At 45.3% G+C, this 17,160-nt stretch overlaps 1 protein-coding gene across 1 annotated transcript in view; it reads right to left on the bottom strand.

Annotated features, from left to right (window-relative positions):
• Positions 1-5,415: 5,415 nt before the first annotated feature.
• The window catches only part of LOC146355701 (zinc finger MYM-type protein 1-like), a 31,610-nt gene continuing 19,865 nt past the window's right edge, over positions 5,416-17,160 (bottom strand). Inside the window, exons 11-14 of the mRNA XM_084830660.1 lie at positions 15,632-15,697; positions 14,729-14,785; positions 13,749-13,805; positions 5,416-10,869 (exon numbers count right to left, since the gene is read on the bottom strand). Coding sequence (XP_084686786.1) covers positions 8,711-10,869; positions 13,749-13,805; positions 14,729-14,785; positions 15,632-15,697 — 2,339 coding nt within the window. The 3' untranslated portion in view covers positions 5,416-8,710. The remainder of the gene's footprint in view (positions 10,870-13,748; positions 13,806-14,728; positions 14,786-15,631; positions 15,698-17,160) is intronic.

The raw sequence follows: 17,160 nt of genomic DNA, 5'->3' as shown, positions 1-17,160 counted from the left end.
CACAGTAATTCAAGTCTATGCCCCAACCACTGATGCCAAAGAAGCTGAGGTTGATCGGTTCTATGAAGACCTCCAACACCTTCTAGAACTAACACCAAAAAAAGATGTCCTCTTCATCATAGGGGACTGGAATGCTAAAGTAGGAAGTCAAGAAATCTTGACTTGGGGGGCAAGGGCTGTTCTGACATTTGCTGCTCTGCCTCAAAATAGCATGCTGGGAAAGACTGAAGGCAAAAGGAGAAGGGGATAGCAGAGGATGAGATGGCTAGATAGCATCACCGATGCAATGAATATGGACTTGAGCACACTCCAGGAGAGAGCGGAGGACAGGAAGGCCTGGCGTGCTATGGTCCATGGGGTCACGAAGAGTCGGACATGACTGAACGACTGAACAACAACTCAAAACAGCAAATGTCTTGGGACAACCCAGGCTGTGTTAGTCTGTTGCAGAAAAAAGGAATATGAGTCTTGTGGAGCCTCAAAACTGAGAGATTTAAAGTTTATAAGATTATGGTTTTATTGTTATAAATCAGGGGTCAGCTACAGAGTGACCATGGGCACCAAAGTGGTCCTGGACACCTTTCTTGGTGCCCTCCAAGGTGTTCTATACCCTTCTGAGCTTTTTTTCAATCAAAAAAATTTTCTTACTGGCAGCTGGGATCGTTTCAAAGCAAAGTGAGCACGTCCAGCTGCTGCCATCCTAATTTCCCATGAAGGCATCTGGGCTACACAGTGGGGCTCACAAACATTTTTAGGAAATGAAGATGGTGGGCGCCCATGGCAGCCATTTTGTGGTGGTGTCCAAAACAGGTTCTTAAATTGCCAGATGTGCCCACAGGTCCAAAAAGGGCTGCCTACTCATTTTAAATTGCTGTTCATCCCCTTGATGGCTTTTTAGCAAATAAGGTGGTATATAAATGTTAGTAATAAATACATAAATAAAATGTCATAAGACTTAGTTATATTTCTGTGAGAGCTGCATGTTTTTAATTGATAAATTAATCAACCAACAAGTTTCAGAGAAGGAACCAGAACTGAGTGGTAGAGTGTGCAGAAAGACCCGTAGCCAATTTCCAGTTAAATAAAAGGATCAGGTGGTAAGCAATATGTAAGACCCTCTGTTTGGGACCCTGGACAGCCACTGACTGTCCAGCCACCCTGGACAGTCAGAGCAAACTACAGCTGAATAAATAGCATGGAAACAGCCTTGGTTGCACTGTATGGTGACTTATGCCAGGAGGAATGCGACTCTGTTGATTCTCTTAGCAGCTTTTTTTTTTTGATTAACCCTGGTATCCTTCTCGGGTGTCTGTCTTGAGATGGGACTGGGAAGCACTAGGTACCCTCAGTGCTGATTATTTAATTTTTTTCCCACCTGAGTAATGATCTCTAGAGCAACTATCACTGTACTATGGTTTCTTGGTTGACTGCAACAATCAAATGACATTAATTTCTTGAAGAAAAGGAAGAAGCTTTTTTCTTTATTTCATTCATAGATCTGGTTCACACATAATGGCAATCTTGGGTTAGTTAACCCACAAATTGCCAAAATCTAGAGGGGGTGAGCGACCACACTGCCTCCAGTGCACTCGTCACTTCTGCTTTCAATTAACAGCCTATGATCACTCCATTCATAGGTTGCAAGTGTGATGTCTGAACTCGGACACTCTAGGTTGTTTAGGGTTTAAACAACTCAGAGTTAACCCAACAACAAACAGTGTGCCCACAAAGTTGAGAAATTTCAAGAAAATCCACTAAAAATGATCAGCCCAAGACACCTCATGTTGGCACAACATATGGTTGTACTGGAGTATATTTTATTTATTTATTTACAATATTTGTACACTGCTCCATATCTAAGACAGATTTCAGAGCAGTGAACATAGTAAAAGGATAAAAAGATTAAAACACTGTATTAAAATTATGTTTTTAAAAAACAGAATGCCAATACAACCATGGCTGGTCAGTTATGGAATGCCTCCTGGAGCAGTGCTGTTTTCGGGAGGCGCCAGAAGCAACAGTGTTGGTGCCTGCCTGACTTCCAGGGGCAGAGAGTTCCAAAGAAAGAGGGCCACCACACTGAAGTCTCTTCTCCTGGTGGACTTCACAGGCCAAAGGTCCATGTGGAACCACCAGGAGCATGCCGTCTGTTAACCTCACTGACCTGGCAGGTTGGTATGGGAGAAGGCGCTCTCTCGGGTATCCTGGTCCCAAATTGTTTAGGGCTTGCTACACTAGTACTAGAACTTTAAACTTGGCCAGCAATTAGGCAGCCAGGGCAGTTCCCTCAGCAAAGGCATTGCATGCTGGAAAGGGGCAGCTCCCAACAACAGCCAAGCCACTGTGTTCTGCACTAGCTCCAGCTTCCAGAGCAGCCTTAAGGGCAGCCCCACCTAGAGCACATTGCAGTAATCCAGTCCTGAGGCTACTAGCACCTGTACCACTGTGGCCAAGCTATCCCTGTCCGGAAGAGGCCGTAGTTGGCAAGCCAGCTGAAGCTGGTACAAGGAACTCCGAGCTGCCATGGCCACTTGGGCCTCCTGCACCAGTGATGTATCTAGGAGTACCCCCAAACTACAGACCTGATCTTTCAGAGGGAGTGCAACCCCATCCAGAACAGGCAATGAGCTACAGTCAGGGCCAGAAATACTGGAACAAGGATAACTGTTTTGGCAGTTGGCCTCTGTACACCACCACATTGAAGATGAAAGGAAATACACCCAGATGGGAGCGAAGTCAGGACTTCCAGCTGTAATTCAAGGGGTTCGACAAACTACCGGAAGTACAAGCTGGGTTTAGAAGAGGCAGAGGAACTAGAGATCAAATCGCCAACATTCGCTGCATCATGGAGAAAGCAAGAGAATTCCAGAAAAACATCTATTTCTGCTTCATTGACTACGCTAAAGCCTTTGATTGTGTGGATCACAACAAACTGTGGCAAATTCTGAAAGTGATGGGAGTACCAGACCACCTTACCTGTCTCCTGAGAAACCTGTACGAGGGTCAAGAAGCAACAGTAAGAACCAGACATGGAACAACCGATTGGTTCAAAATTGGGAAAGGAGTACGACAAGGCTGCATATTGTCACCCTGCTTATTTAACTTATATGCAGAGTACATCATGAGAAATGCCGGGTTGGATGAATCAGAGGTCGGAATTAAGATTGCCGGGAGAATTATCAACAACCTCCGATATGCAGATGATACCACCCTAATGGCAGAAAGCAAAGAGGATCTAAAGGGCCTCTTGTTGAGGGTGAAAGAGGAGAGTGCAAAAGCTGGTTTGAAACTCAACATTACAAAAACTAAGATCATGGCATCTGGCCCCATCACTTCCTGGCATATAGAAGGGGAAGAAATGGAAGCAGTGACAGATTTTACTTTCTTGGGCTCCAAGATCACTGCAGACGGTGACCGTAGCCATGAAATTAAAAGACGCTTGCTCCTTGGGAGGAAAGCTATGGCAAACCTAGACAGCATAGTAAGAAGCAGAGACATCACCTTGCCGACAAAGGTCTGTCTAATCAAAGCTATGGTTTTCCCAGTAGTAATGTATGGCTGTGAGAGCTGGACTATAAGGAAGGCTGAGCGCCGAAGAATTGATGCTTTCGAACTGTGGTGCTGGAGAAGACTCTTACGAGTCCCCTGGACTGCAAGGAGGTCCAATCAGTCCATCCTAAAGGAAATCAACCCTGAGTGCTCATTGGAAGGACAGATACTGAAGCTGAAGCTCCAATATTTTGGCCACCTAATGCGAAGAGAAAACTCCCTGGAAAAGACCCTGATACTGGGAAAGACTGAAGGCAAAAGGAGAAGGGGATGGCAGAGGATGAGATGGCTAGATAGCATCACTGATGCAATGAATATGAACTTGAGCACGCTCCGGGAGAGAGCACAGGACAGGAAGGCCTGGCGTGCTCTGGTCCATGGGGTCATGAAGAGTCGGACACGACTGAACAACAACAACAACAACAAAACCATTCAGGAAGTACAGCCAGTGGCATACACACACACCCATCATTGGTGGCTCAGAAGTAATGGAACAAATAGCTGACAAGCAGCTGCATGGCCAGGGGTGGCCTGTTTCCTGGGTACACCATGACCAATCAAGCAGATAAAAGGCCTGGAAGTGGTTCTGAGTGCTACATTTGCATTTGGTAGCTGTTCACTGGAACTCCCAACATGAGGTCCAAAGAGGTGTCCATGCGAGTGAAGGACGCCATCATTAGGCTGAGGAAACAATATAAACCCATCAGAGAGATGGCAAAAACAGTGGGAGTGGCCAATACAACAGTTTGGAACATCCTGAAAAAGAAGGAATTAACTGGCAAGCTCAGCAACAGCAAAAGGCCTGGGAGACCACGGAAGACAACTAAAGTGGATGACGGCAGAATTCTGCTCATGGTGAAGAGGAACCCTTTCACAACATCTAGACAGGTCAAGAACACTCTTGCGGAGGTAGGCATGTCATTGTCAACATCTACAGTCAAGAGACGGATTTATGAATGTAAATACAGAGGCTTCACAACAAGGTGCAAACCACTGGTAACACTCAAGAACAGACAGGCCAGATTAGCCTTTGCCAGCAAACACCTAAAAAAGCCTGCCCAGTTCTGGAATAAGAGTCTTTGGACTGATGAAACCAAGATTAACTTGTACCAGAATGATGGGAAAAGTATGGAGAAGGAAAGGAACAGCTCATGATCCAAAGCATACCACATCATCTGTCAAACATGGTGGAGGCAGTGTTATGGCATGGGCATGTATGGCTGCCAATGGAACCGGGTCACTGGTGTTTATTGATGACCTGACTGCTGATAAAAGCAGCAGGATGAATTCTGAAGTATATAGGACTATAGTTTCTGCTCAGATTCATCCGAATGCCACCAAACTGATAGGACGCTGCTTCATATTGTGGGTGGATAATGACCCAAAACATACAGCAAAGTTACCCAAGAGTTTCTCAAGGCAAAGAAGTGGGATGTTCTTCAATGGCCAAGTCAGTCACCTGATCTCAACCAAGTACAGCACTTCTCACTTACTGAAGACAGGACTGAAGGCAGAAAGACCCACAAACAAGCAGCAGCTAAAGGCCTGGCAAAGCATCTCCAGGGAGGAAACTCAGCATTTGGTCATGTCTATGGGTTTCAGACTTCAGGCAGTCATTGACTGCCAAGAATTTTCATCCAGGTATTAAAGGCGATCCTTAAGTTTGAAATGATGTTGGCTTGTTCCATTACTTATGAGCCACCAACGATGGGTGTGTGTGTATGCCACTGGCTGTACTTCCTGAATGGTTGGTGCCCCACTTTTGTCAAACCCCTTGAATTACAGCTGAAAGTCCTGACTTTGCTCCCATCTGGGTGTGTTTCCTTTCAACTTCAATGTGGTGGTGTACAGAGGCCAACTGCCAAAACAGTTATCCTTGTTCCGATATTTCTGGCCCTGACTGTATCTCCCAGATTTGGGAACCACTCACCTATAGGGCTTCTGTCTTGCCAGGATTCAGTTTCCCTTTATAGGCCCTCATCCAGCCCATTACTGAGTTCAGGCACTGATCCAGGACTTGCACAGTCTCTCCCAATTCAGATGTCACAGGGAGATAGCATCAGCATCCTGATGGTACTTGGCTCCAAACTCCCTAATGACCACTCCCAACAGCTTCATATAGATGTTAAATAACACTTGGGACAAGATGGTACCCTGCAGAACCCCACAGCTCAATTGCCAAGGGGCTGAGGAATGGTCACCCAATGGTACTTTCTGATATCAGCCCCATAGGTAGGACCAGAACCACTGTAACACAGTGCCTCTGATACCCATCTCATGGAGTCGATCCAGGAGGGTACCATGGTCGATGGTGTCAAAAGCCGACGAGAGATCAAGCAGGATTAACCGGGCTGCACTCCCCCTGTCCCTCGATCGATAAAGGTCATCCACTAGGGCAACCAAAGCTGGTTCAGTGCCATAACCAGGACAAAACCCAGATTGGAATGGGTCCAAATAATCAGTATCAAGAGGTTAATTGTGCCAGACCTCCCGCTCCCCTCAGAAACAGAAGGGGCAGCATAGTTAACCTATGTTTTGTTGTTGGCTTAACTCTGGTTTGTTTAACCCCTATACAACCCAAAGTGTCTGGGCTCGGACGTCACACTAACAATCTCTGAACAGAGCAATCATATGCTGTTAATTGAAAGCAGAAGTGATGAGGATGCTGGAGGTAGCATGCTCACTTGCCCCTGCAAGGTATCGACGATTCGTGATTAATTAACCCACAATTGCCATTACGTGTGAACCAGCTCATAGGGAAGATGCTGATTTTTCCATGTCCCCATTTCCTTGTTACTTACAAGTAGTAAGGGTAGCCTAAAGCTCTTCCTGTTCACTCTTTGCCTGCCTCTGCTTTGGGGTTATGCGAGGGTTGTTTAACCCTCAAATAATTCCTGCTGCCTAGAATTGCCAACATAACAAGCCACGCCAACCCCTGGCTGGGGGTTACATATTTATAATGGCAGGCGGCACGTGCCACAGCCCCTCACTGGTAAATTAACCCATGATGGGTTGTCGTGTCATCTGAACCAGGTTAATGAGATTGCTTACTAGGGGCGGCATGTTGTGGCAGACAAAGAGGCAGAGACTCTCAGTGTCTTAACTATAGGCTTGACCTGCCCAAAGACTTTAAAATATTATTAGTGCTGATGAGACACTGCACATCTGTGGATCACAGCTTTACTTTACTTTGAGATGACATTACCAAGCACTATAACAGGGGTGGAAATTTGTGCCCCTCCAGGTGTTGCTGGACCAACTCCCATCAGCTTCAGCAAGCATGGCTAATGGTCAGGGATTATGGGGTTGTAGTCAAACTTTGCAGGGCCAAAAACATCCCATCCCTGCACTGTAAGTACTACAAAACCTACAAGCACTGTAAAATAATTTAAAAAGAAAGTTGCAAAAGGTCAATTTCTAAATTAGATTTTTAGAAAACCTAACTTTTCTATTATTTTTAGAGACAGAAATCCTGTTAAAGAGAAAAAGAATATTATAAAATCCAAAATATCCTGCTGAACAAATAAGGAATGATATCTCTCGTTCCAGCAATTAATAACACTGTTGCATTCCAAAGCAACTTGGTCAAAGCTGTCAGTCTATGTCTAGAATGAGAAATAGGAGTTAGCTTATACATCAATATAATATAACCTTGTTAACCAGTATAACCTTGCAGGAAAACTGGTTAACAATATTTTCATCTACTTTTAAAAATATATTTCTGTTAATGGGTATTATAAAATAAAGAATGCTTGCCAAAAGACAATTGCAGGAACACAAAAAATGTTTAAAAAAGTAAAGCCTGTGATAGTTTTGTTGTCTTGTCACCATGCGAGGTTTGACTTGTGCAAACTGTAGCACAGTGGGCGAGAGACCCAGGTTTAGAGCCTGTCATTCTCAATGGATATGATAAGAAGTGCTATGAGCCTCTCATCCACCATGATAGATCACAAATATGTTTCGATGAGTTTCAGCTTTGAGAAGCTGTGCTCACCACTGGCAATGGTAACTGGAAACATCAGGAGAATTCGTAGCGCTCCCCAGACCTTCTCATTATCAGTACATGAAGACCCCATTGGTCCAACAGGCTCAAGGAACTTCTTCATACTATCGGCACTGGGTCTCTTGCTCTGCTTTGCATGTTCTATTCTGAGCCCCAAACACCTTTTGGAAGCTATTTTCATAACACACTATTGGAGACACTTGCATGCACCACTGGGTTACGTGGTGTTGGCCTCGCTTGAACTACAAAACTGGTTGGCATGCAATACGGCTGCTGGGCTTGCCATGTGGTTACTAAAGCTCTAATATTTCAGGGGAATTGTAATTTTCAAAGTTAAAAAGAAACAGCAAAATTGAATGGGTATTCAATGAAATCCCTGAGTGAGGAAATAAATAGATCAGATGTAACCCACATGGCTCAACAATGGAATGCTTACCAGGCCAACTAAAAGTGTGGGGCTACAGCTCTGTGGATAAGGGAATATACAAGAGGAAAGAGAACTTTGGGGCCTGTGAAAAGAACACCCTACAATATCCAGCTTCTAAGCTCTGGGATCTTGCTGATTCTTCTACTGTAATTAGACTATTAGGCCTAAATCTTTCAAGAGCCACTGCTTCCTCAGCCTGACCTAGAAAAGGAAGTGTTCTTTCTCTGGGAAGAGAGGAGCTATGTTAGAAAACAGGTGGTGTGAAAGACCTGGAGAGAGGAGAGAAGAAGAAGCCACAGCCTGTGAGACTTCCGAACTGGAGCAGGAGAGCACTGGCAGTAAACGTACTCAAAGATAGCTCTGGACCCTTTTCATGGACATGGCTGGGAACACCTGGGAACAGTTGGACCTGTTACATTGTGGGGTTTTGTGAATCTGCACAAGTTACCAAACTTGACAACATGGCAAGACTGACTGGCGGGGGAGGACGGGTGTTGGGGACAGACACCTAAGGTGCTCCTCACACATCTATCTTAAGCCTGGCCTTGGTGTCTTACCTCAGTTCAGAAGGACTCTGTGCAATCGCACGTGGGTCCTTGCTGGGTGGACGTGTGTGCGACCTCCACCACCCCACTCCCACCTGAACAAGGAGTTTGGCCCCAGCTCTTTGAAACGTAGTTTGTCAGAAAAACTGACAAAACTGAATAAAATGGGAGCACTGCCTCTTTTTCTCATTGTTTGCACAGAAAGCTGGAGTGACGTTCTGTCTGTCTTGCAAACAGTTCAATTGTCCTGTGATTAAAGTCTGGAATTTGCTTAATCATCTCTTTCTCAACAGACAGCATTGCCAAGGCGCTGAGCTTGTCCTCTGACATCACGTTCCGCAGGAAAGTGTTGACCCTCTTCAAAGCAGGGGACTTCGGCTCTGCTTCTGCTGTCATTGCTGGAGTGGTGATCAGGATCCTCAGCAATGTCACAGTTTGCTCCAAAGTTGTCTCCAGATTGTTCTCCAAAAGCATGCGCAGGAGTGTGGAAGCATTCTCGCAACTGTAGAATTCATGGCTCTTGTACAAGATGGTGAGCTCCGTCTTCAGTCTATCCTTCTGCAGCATGGGGTACGCTTCTACAGTCTTTTTAAGTGCCTCTTGTGGAAATTTATGTTTATGTGCTGGAAACAAATGCCCCTGCACCAGTATTGCACTTGCAAGATGACTGGTAAAGGCAAAACATTCTTTTGCATGTGCAACGATGATGGTGCAGACTTGTGATGCGATTAGATCCAGGGTCCCCTTTGTTTTGCCCCTGGGCAGCAGAGATTCTGGAGGCAACTCAGAAAGCAAGGTTGGAATAGAATCTCTGACTGAATTGATGGCCCTCACAAAGTCCAGGGTCGCTTTCTTGATTGCTACAGAATCAGAGTCTGGTCTCTGGAGCTGCATGTCAAAGGTATCCACGTGAGGCATGATTCTGTGGAACAGGGACAAGAGGTACAGGAACTCACCGTCGTCTTCCACCAGCCGAAGGAGCATATAGGCTTCATGGACCGCACTCAGATCAAACCTCCCATCTCTGATTTCATGAAAACATTCAATTAGCTCCAGTCTCTTCTCAAACACCACAGTCACCACATTAACTCTTTGGATGTTCAAGTTCCAGTCTGCCTGAGATGATTTGGGGAGCTGTCTTCTCACCACTGCCTCCAGAACTGCTTTCCTTTCTGGTCTGTGAGCAAAGAACTCGGGGAATGCAAAAAGCTGTGCAAAGAAAAGGCGCACTTCCTGGATATGGGATGCTGCTTGTTGCATCACCAAGTTCAACTGATGGGCATAGCAGTGGACATAATGAGCATTAGGAAATATGTCCTTAATCCTCTTATGCACTCCTGTGTGCTCACCACGTGTCATGTTCACCCCATCGTAGCTCTGAGCAATGAGTTTCTGCTTGTCCGTCGCCTCTGGAAACACGTCTCCCAGCTGCTGAAGCAAAACTGTAGCAATGGTTTCAGGCCGAGAGTCTTCCACCCGGGTGAATCCGTAGAAGCGTTCCACTGGTGAGCAATCGTCATCGATGTACCGGAAAATCAGCGCAGTTTGGCAGTCAGTCATCAAATGTGTTATGTAATCGGCTTCGATGGCTACAAAATGAGAGCTTTTCAACTGCTCTTTAATGTGATCCTTTGCCACCGCCAACATGCAGTCAAGCAGTTCATTTTGAACCGTCTTTGGCAGACCTCTCAGCACTGTGGCACTCTGCAGGTGAAGTTCCATGGCAGAGTCGATGGACGCCACAAGATTAACCAGTCCTTTGAACACTCCCGGATTTTCTGAATCATCCGTCTTGCTGTGACTGGAAAGCGCCAGCTCAAAAGCACCACAGAACCGCAGACAGTCAATGATTTTCGAAAGGATGTACCTGTTGTTCTCAACTTCTTGATTATGCTTTCTTACACGGCTGCCTTCGTCCAGTTGAGCTGCAACGTTTGTACCCAACATGGTTAGCTGCACGCAGTTTTCCATGTGGCTTTTGGATTCCTCGTGCTTCCGGGTCTTTTCAGTGAGATGTCCTAAATCTTTGACTCCTGTCTGTGTCCATGGCTTGTCACCTCCAAACAGCAGACAGGGAAAGCAGAACAGGGCATCTTTCGTAGCACTTCCACAGAGCCATTTCTTTCTCTCGTACCACAATGTGCTGAACGTCCGTGTGTACTCTTTCCCCCGGTCACATCCAGATTGGTGGAGCGTCAGAGGAGGCCTTTCTGGACCCAGCTCTTTGATTCGTAGCTTGTCACCTGGAGGCAACTTGAAGAAAGGCGTTTGCTGAAGCGCTTCTACAGAATTCATCATGACGCCTGCTTGTGGTGCTGGAAGCAGAGTGGAAGTGTGCTGCTGCCCTGCAGATAAATAAAGACATGTGTCCAAATACTAACAGCGAACTCATCATTCTCTAAAACTGGATTCTTGTGTAGACAAAACCACACCATCCACACACAAGAGGAAAGAATCAGCAGGCTTTGGGGAACCCCAAGGTTGTCTGAGGTACAAAAAAAAGGAACTTTTGAAAGAAAAAGCCTAAGAGGGGGGACCCCAAAAATAGTCCAAAGGGGACTGAGCATGTTCAGTGAGCATGGAAATTTGGCTGACTGTTGGAGGAGGAGAATGGAAAATGGGGGCTGGTGAGGGGGAATGTTATGGAACAGAGTATCCTGGAAAAGGACATGGCTGGCAACCTGAAGAAAACTGTTCTACACTGCAACATTTTGTTACAGGGCCCACATATCTACAATTACATTGGGGGAGGGTGGAAAGCGGCCTGAATCCAATGCACAATCTGTGTTGGGTTATTCTAATCCTTGTTCGTTGTGGCAATAGCTGTTTCACAACTCATGATAATAAGGAGCCTGCGGAAGAGGCTCCTTTACAGGGCAAAGGAGGGCGGAGCACAGCCAGCCAGTCCATCAAACGCTCTCTCTCTCTCTTTCTCTCTCTATCTATCTCTCATAATTCCTTCTACCTTTTTTCTCATCCAGTTCCCTGATCCTGCCCGTCGTTACTGCTTTATTTGGATTTAGCTGTGCTGCTGCTCTGCTGCTGGCTTCTCTCTCTCTTCCTCCTGCAGCCTGCTAGCTGCATTTGGATGAACTGGGCCTGTGCAGTTGCCACTCATGGGGCAAATTGCCTGTGGGAATCGATCCCCTATAAAAGCTTGAAAATATTTTAAAAAATCAACAACACAGAAAAGCGCTCCTAGTCCCTTGTGGAGGAGCGGGTCCATCCCATCTGCTTGCTTGACTAATCAGGCATGTCAGTAAGAAAACACACATACACACACACACACACACACTACATGGCTGCTTATCAGCCAGAAGCACTGTCTGTAGGTTGCCTGGTCGTAGTCTGCAGCAGAGAATGTGGCTTTTGGTGAGGTGAGCCAAGGCAAGGCAAGCAAACCAAAACAAAGCAAAATCATTTCTCCTGCAATGGGAACAGGGATGGGTGGGGGATAGTAAAAACTACTTTCTTGTAGTTTCCAGCACAAGAAAAATTGCTGCTCTTTCCCTTGCGATGGAAAGGGCGGCGGGCAGAGGTAATTAAACTATATGCCCTGCTCTCTTCTATTTTCCAATGCAACCAAAATCACTGCTTTTTTCCCTGCACTGGAAATGTTGAGGGAGTGGGGAAGCTAAAGTGTCCTCTCCTCATATCGTGCACAACGTAAGCAAAACTGCTGTGAATGTGTGTGCACTAGGAACTCTGGGAAGGCGGGAGTGTAGGATAAGGTGTTGTGTGAGAGAGAGGGGGGTGGGAGGGTGTTTGTGTATCTTGGGTGGCTGTGAGTGTGTTGGGGGAGAAGGTATCCTTTCTGGGGCCACTCTACAAATCTGAGTCATTTTGTCTTTTCAGGCTGCAATTCTATAGTCACTTTCCCAGGAGTAAGCCCCATTAAACTCAACGTAACTTACTTCTGAGTAAACATATATAGGATTCCCTGTTAATTTTTAAAATAAAGCATATGAACAGTGGAAAGCCTTCAGCACATGTCCGGAGACAATTGGTCCTCAGGTCCATTTTTCAAAACAGAAGCTAGATCCTTGCTCAGAGGAAAGGCACTCTGCAGGGACCGTTTGTTTTATTCAGTTATTGCTATTATTATACAGTTTCACTATTACTACTAGTAACAGCTAGTATCTGCAAAGCACTTATCCTATACTGGCTCAGTAATCCTGATAGCAATCCTGTAAGTATGAACAGTTCCATTTTGCTGAAGGAATTTGGGCATGAAGCTGAGCACTGGTGCAGTTAGCTAATTTTAGACTCTGGACTGAATGGTCTTGGGGGCACTATAGATGACAACATGCATTACTTTATTCACTTCAAAATATTTTTGCCGTTCTTTTTTGGTTCACTTGTTTGTACAGTCTCTGACCTGGTTCACACCTAATGACAACCCATGGCTTAATTAACCCATGCATTGTTGCCTTACCCAGAGTTAAACAATGATTTGACTGCTGGACAATCAAGCAAACAGCAGGTTGTTTTTCAATTCCTGGATTGTTTGGTTCCCGCCCTTTTCGCCCACTCCCTCCTGCTGTCCTACATGCATTTGCAGTACTGGCATGTAGAGTGGCTGGTGTTTTGTTTTGTTTTTTACCATTGTTGCCCACTACCTCTGTAGCCTGGTGAAACAACCCATGAACAACCCACAGCTCTGGCTTCACACATAGCGACAACCCATGGTTTAAACAACCCTCAGTTCACAACCTAACAACAAGCCATGGGTTTTCTTTGTGGGTTGTTCATGGTTAACAATGCATAGTTATCCCATTGTTCCAGGTTCACACATAACAACAATCCACGATTCAACAAACAATGGTTAATTAAATAATAGTTTTTCATTACATGCAAACCAGGTCTCTGTGTGCCTTGGGTCTAACAACTGTCCCTGGTTTGTTAACAATGAACAACCCAAAGTTCATAACCCAACAACAAGCCACAGTTTCTCTTCAAGGGTTGTTTATGGTTAACAAACCATGGTTTGTTAGCATGGCTGGGTTCAGACAACAAGATAACCCACGTTTCAACAACAACCCAGGCTGGGTGTGGGTTATCGTGTTGTCTGAACCCAGTCTGTGAGAGCACTAAATTCAGTCTTGGTTCATTCGTTTGGATTTTCACAACTGAGTCTCCTTCCATTTTCCTTTCTTCACAGCTTTTTGGCAAAAAACACTCTATAGAAATATTAATAAGAGCAAAATACTGAATGTCACTTTACCTTTAGGTTTTGAGACTCTGCGCTTTTTCTGTGGCTTTTCTACTGTTTGTACAGTACCTAGGAAGCAGAAATGTTTATTAATAACTACAACCTCCACTAACTTCAGCACTTAGAAATTAGAGATATATCATTAGGTCTGGAATGTTTAATCTAGTTAACGTCATTTAGAGCTTTTCTACATGAGGCTGTTAATCCACTCTATCTACTTTTGGTTTTGTTGCAGAATTAAGATCTGAGCTCTACACAAACAGTGTTTCCTTTCCTGCTTTTCCTCTGGGTGGCACTGTGGTATAGCAAATAGCACAAATACACAAGAAGAAAAAGCATTTTCTTTTGCTTTTATAAACAATACCGCAGTTTCCCTGCTCTAAAAAAAAACTCACTGAAAGCGCTCTTTAAAATCAGAAGCAAAACTTGAGGGTCACAATGTTGTTTAAAAAACCGATAAACAACCAAATGTAGGGAATGATGAGTGCACAATCTGGGATAGCAAACCTCTAGACTGGAAGCAAAATCCAGCCTGCGGTTTGCTCATACTACCTGCCTAGGCTTGGGCCCTCTCCATGGACCCTGCCCAAGGGGTGTGGGGAGCAGGAGCGGAGAGGGATCCCCACTGTTATCTCTGATCAGAGTAAAAGTGGGGATCGCCCCCTGGAATGCTTCTCTCTTACACATATATTATTATATAGATAAAATATAGATTGGTCTTCACCAAACTGGTGCCCTTCAGATGTGTGGTGGACAGCAACTCCAATCATCCCCCAGCCAGCACAGCCATGCACACTGGGGGATGATGGGAGTTCAACACCACACTTGGAGGGCACCAGAGTGGGGAAGGATGATATTGTAAGAGCACCGAATTCAGTAAATTTATCTGAATTTTCCCAACTGATCCTCCTTCCCCTTTCCTTTCAGGGGGCTTTTTGGCAAAAAGGGCAGTACAGAAATATTCATAACAAAAAACTTAAACAACACTTTACCTTTAGCTTGTGAGCCTCTGCATATGGCCAGTGGTTTTTGTACTTTTTGTACAGTACCTAGGAAGTGTAGATTTTTATTAATAATAACAACTCCAACCCCCACCAACTTCAGCACTAAGAAGTGCAAGATCTGTCATTAGGTTTGGGATATTTAATCTAGTTAACATGTCATTTAGATCAGGGATGGCAAACCTCCAGACCACAGGCCAAATCCAGCCTCCAGTTTCCCCATACTACCTGCAGAGGCTTGGGCAATCTCCATGGGCCCAAGGCGTGTGGATGGAGGGGGAGTGGGATCCCCGCTGCTATGTCTGATCAGAGTTAAAGTAGAGATCCCCCACCCCCATCCCACCCTGAGTGCTGCTCTCCCTCCCAGCTGGGGGGTGGGGAGCATTATGGCAATTCCTCTTATTTAGCACAGAATTCATCCTCCCACCTGGACCACTTCACCCCGCCCGGCCTTTCTCTGGTATGGAAAGCCTGGACAGAGCCAAGCCAAGCCTGCTCAGTCCCCTTCACTCAGGGCTCTGCTTTGTCTGCATCGCATCCACCCGAATGGTTGGCTTTGCTGGCTGCAGGCCTTCCCCAGAGTGTGCAGCGAAGCTAAGTCCCTGGCTGGATCAGCACCTGGAGGAACTCCAGGACCAAATGGTGTCAAGGGATGGAGCCTTGCGCCTTACATAATTCAACACTTGGAGGCCTGGGTGGGTGACTCATCCACCTCCCCACAAACGTAGTTTATACTGGATACAGAATTATACCAGAGCCCATGAAAACACCAGCGAAAGCAGCGTCCCTCTAGGAGTCAGCAATGGCTCGGTACTTGCACAGGAGGAACCTTTCCTTTTTCCAGTTGTTTAGCTTTCTTCTTACATCTTTCACCCCTCAACCTCCAACACTTACCTTGGTTAACTGGGACAGTAAAGGTGAGGAATACACAGCTGATTGGCTGTGTGGACACAAAGACACCTGTAACCAAACATGGATGTATGTTATTGTCTATAACAGGGATGGGGAACTGTGACAAACCCAGTCTTTTTCTTTACTCCCTGCTAGAACATGTCCCTGAACAAAGGATATGCCCAGACTTACATAGGTACCAAACTTTGCATTACTCCACATCTGGGGTTTGACATCCACGTACAGGCAGGAGTCAGCTGGAGGACGCATGATCTCAGGCTACTGATTGGTCAGTCTGAATTTCCAGTCCCTCTCTGGGAGTCGCCTATTCCCCACAGAAATACCTTTGTTTGCAAAATCTTCCTCTGTGAGGAGTCAAGACTAAGCCATGCTGTCAAATCACAAGCAGGCCTTCCCCACTTCCATGCTGCCTTCCTCCCCCACCTACAATGAGCTCTGGCAAGTTATTCTTAGGACGTAGGCTCCTGATAATTAAGTTTTGGTTAGCGAATTTTAGGTTTCATTTCGTTTTAAAAGCAACTGGCCATTTCTGAACTCCTCTCTGCTTGGTTCTTGAAGAAATGTACTCAACTGGAAAATGGAAGTGATTTTAGTTCTGCCACTTTTAAGCAAGGAGAAAAAGTAGCTGCTTATACATTCTCAACCAGACTCTTGCCTGGCGAGGTAAGTCAGAGAGAATTCAAAGAAAAGGGGAGGAGGAAATCAGCCATGCAAGCATCTCACAGAGTGATGCCAGTTAACTCAAAAGCAATAATATATAGCTACACAGTTGCCTAGGGACTACAGGTCATGATGCCTCTCTATTTCCCACTTTCCAGCTTAGGTTTTATTGGCCTAGCTAAGAGCAGAAGACAACCCATGCTGGACTGGCCAAAGGTCTGTCTAGTCCCGCATTCTGTTCATACAGTGGCCAACCAGATGCCCCAGTGGGAAGCCCACAAAAAGGACATCAGCACAACAGCACCCTCCTGCTTGTGTTCCCAGCAACTGGGATGAAAAGGCAAACTGCCTCTGATACTGGCATTAATATATAGCCATGAACCTATCAAATTCCCTTTTAAAGCCATCCAAGTTGGTAACCATCACTACATCTTGTGGTAGCAAATTATGTAGTTTAATTTCCCTCTTTTTATGTCTCTTGAATCTCCCACCATTCAACTTCATGGGCGCTATTATTGTGAGAGATACTAGACACTTTTACCACAACATGGATAATCCTATATACCTCTGTCATGTCCGTGCTTACTTGCCTTTTTTTCTAAGCTAAATCCCCCCAAAGTTGTAAGCTTTCCTCATTAGGGGAGTTGCTCCAACATCTTAATCATTTTGGCTGCCCTCTTCTCCTCCTTTCCCACATCTACAATATATTTTTTCAGATGAAGTGACCAGAATTGTACACAGTATTCCAAGTGTGGTCACACCACAGATTTGTTTAAGGGTAGTATGATATTGGCAGTTCTATTTTTGAATCCTTTCCTAATGATCGCCAACATGGAATATGCTTTTTTTCA

The sequence above is a fragment of the Heloderma suspectum genome, chromosome 2 (genome assembly GCF_057233095.1).
Source record: "Heloderma suspectum isolate Gila_16-S chromosome 2, 16-S_ref, whole genome shotgun sequence".
NCBI classification, from domain to species: Eukaryota; Metazoa; Chordata; class Lepidosauria; order Squamata; family Helodermatidae; genus Heloderma; species Heloderma suspectum.
This window is presented reverse-complemented; position numbering and strand designations above follow the sequence as displayed.